At 55.6% G+C, this 2,587-nt stretch overlaps 1 protein-coding gene across 1 annotated transcript in view; it reads right to left on the bottom strand.

The window, feature by feature from the left end:
• Positions 1-813: 813 nt before the first annotated feature.
• Mogat3 (monoacylglycerol O-acyltransferase 3) overlaps positions 814-2,587 on the bottom strand; it is a 2,152-nt gene continuing 378 nt past the window's right edge. The window contains exons 2-6 of the mRNA XM_031391171.1: positions 2,105-2,283; positions 1,780-1,984; positions 1,479-1,653; positions 1,159-1,343; positions 814-968 (exon numbers count right to left, since the gene is read on the bottom strand). Of these exons, the coding sequence (XP_031247031.1) occupies positions 814-968; positions 1,159-1,343; positions 1,479-1,653; positions 1,780-1,984; positions 2,105-2,283 (899 nt within the window). The remainder of the gene's footprint in view (positions 969-1,158; positions 1,344-1,478; positions 1,654-1,779; positions 1,985-2,104; positions 2,284-2,587) is intronic.

The following is a 2,587-nucleotide window of genomic DNA, read 5'->3' as shown; positions in this document are numbered from 1 at the left end:
CAGCCTAGTGTCTGGCCCTTTCCTCGTGCCTGGAACCCACAAGGGTCATAGGTCAGCCATGTGTCTTCTAATCCCACTTTCCTAGCCCCCTTGTCTCTGGGCTCCCATGCCTGCCCCACCCCCACACCTCTCCAGTCGTCTTACCCATGAAGAGAAAAGTGCACGTGAGTAGCTGCCTATCACATTAAGCCGTTGCTTCAGAGGTGTTTTCACGATGAGAGAGAAGAGCAGGGACGTGGAGACATCCATCCTAATAGCTCCCATTGCATCACCAGGACTCCAAGATCCAGGAAACAGAGGGTGAAAGTTTGGGGACATGAACTTCTGGAGAGCAGCTCGCTTCTGGAGTGATCAGATGTTAGACCTGGAGACCCAGAACTTTCTAGGCTCCTTCTTGGACTGACCTTTGAACTTCCTTGAGCTTGGAGCGGGAAAGAGAGACTATGGCAAAGGGAAGGTGCTTGCCTCCCTGGTGACTGAGGTAGGGAAGCAGCTGGCCTGCCCGCTGGTCACAGTCTCAGGCAACGGTGACCACCTGAGACTGTGGTCTCTAACATTCAGGCCAGGCAGGGCTGAGGACCCTGACACACAGGCAAGCGCTTGCCATGCAATCTGTTGGCAGATCCTGGGAGTGGTCCTGGCTGCTGGAATCATTGAGAACAATGCCCCACCCCACCCCACCCCACCCACTGCCTTCCCCCAGAACACACACACACACACACAAACACTTCTTATCTGCTCCTTTAATCACCTCCCCAATCCCACCCCCCTGCAGTCTCTCAGGAAAGCCAGGACACAGGGACATGGACACGCCTAGATCAGGACAAGATGTTGATCAGCAGGGACCCCATAGCACATCTTGTGGTCCTCAAACAGCTGCGTGAGACGCTCTACATATAACTTGTGCAGCTGGTCCACCTGTTCCCTACTGGGCCTGGGGCTTCGAGGCACTGGAATCGGGGCGCCCACTGTGGAAGCAACACGAAGGGAGAAGATTGATTGTTGAGATGTCCCACTAACTGGGGATCTGCCAGGACAGAGGTCAAGGCCAGCTCGGGGCATGAGTGCCAGGCACGTGAACCAGAGAGCTAAGATGTCAGGCTTTAAGTGAACGGTCCTCCCAGCTGGGAGACGATGGGAGAGAGATACATGACTCACCGACAGTGTGGATGGGCACACGGAACGGTATCAGGAGACCCAGGCGACCATGGAAGAGAGGCAGGGCCACATTCAGTATCGTCTGAAGTGCCTCTTGCATCCTCCGTATCCAGGAGCCTGGCGGGTTGGGAAACTGCTGGAAGAGGTCATTCTCTCCAAAGGAGAAGACCGGCACGAGAGAGGCCCTGGAGGAGGAACAGACACACACGTGGCTAACGGGGACCTGAAGATACGGGATCACGGGCTCACGTTCCTCTCAGGCAGGGCAACTCCGGTGGATACGCCCCTGTCGCCACCGCCACCACCCACCCACTCCTCACCCGTGTTCCAGTGATAACTTAATGAATCCTTTCTGATGCCGGAGCCGCAAACTCACTGTTCCAGGCTTTGCCTCCAAAGCCTCCAGGGGACCTCCCACAGCCAGAACGGCCACCCGGCCACCCTCAGGGTGGGACAAGAGATAGGAAGCGCTAGCCTTGTCAGAAGAGACTAACCCTAGGAAAGAAGGACAAAGGCTTGGGTGGATGGACGCCACCAAGACAGAGGTAAACAAAGGAGCCCCCCACCTCCACCCCAGGATGAGAGGGGTCCGGTGACACCAGTGCCCTAGATCTTCCTTACCACTGGTCATAATGTAATCTCGGAAGAGAGGCATTTGGAACCAACATGGTAGCATGAGTAGATGTGGCTTGAGACCCGGAAAGAGACGGGAGAAGCCTGTGGCCTCTGTACAGAAGTTGCTGAAGGCCCCAACAACCAGGACCCCGTGAGGATGAAAACCAAAAAGGTAGTTTTGGGATGGATTCAACTCGGCCGTTTTAACGAGCTAGAGAACAGAGGCTCCAGTGAGAAACTGCCTTGGAGATGGGAGAGGGGTGGCCACACTTACCTACTTTGAAGCCCCACCCATCCATCAACCCAGCGCACCTTCTGGGGCCCCCCTCACCGTGATGGGAAAGTAGTCTCGGAAATGCCTCCAGACTGCCCAGTTGCGGACCCAAGCAGACCGGCGACCCCCCATCCTGGGCGTGTGTCTGTCTCGATACAGCCAGAGCAGGTAGAGGACCACAAGGGTCCAAGCCCTGCCTAGGGAGGCTAGAATCAATGTCACCAGGCACAGCGGGGCTGGAGGGCAAGATAGAGAGCGAGGCTAAGAACCCAGGTGTTCAGGGCTGGCAAGATAGCAGGTAAAGGTGCATGCTACGGAACCTGGGGACCTGAGTTCCATCCCCCAGTCCCATAGAGCGAAAGGAGAGGCCAAGCTGCTGTCTGTTCTGCACACATTTGCTGTTGCATGAATATACTACCCCACAAATAAATATACACAATACAAATATTTTTAAAAAGAATACAGGCCGGGAAGTGGTGGCTCACGCCTTTAATCCCAGCACTTGGGAGGCAGAGGGAGGTGGATTTCTGAGTTCGAGGC

Source organism: Mastomys coucha, unplaced genomic scaffold, assembly GCF_008632895.1.
Source record: "Mastomys coucha isolate ucsf_1 unplaced genomic scaffold, UCSF_Mcou_1 pScaffold22, whole genome shotgun sequence".
NCBI lineage: Eukaryota > Metazoa > Chordata > Mammalia > Rodentia > Muridae > Mastomys > Mastomys coucha.
The sequence above is the reverse complement of the archived record's forward strand: the minus strand, read 5'-3'. Positions and strand labels throughout refer to the sequence as shown.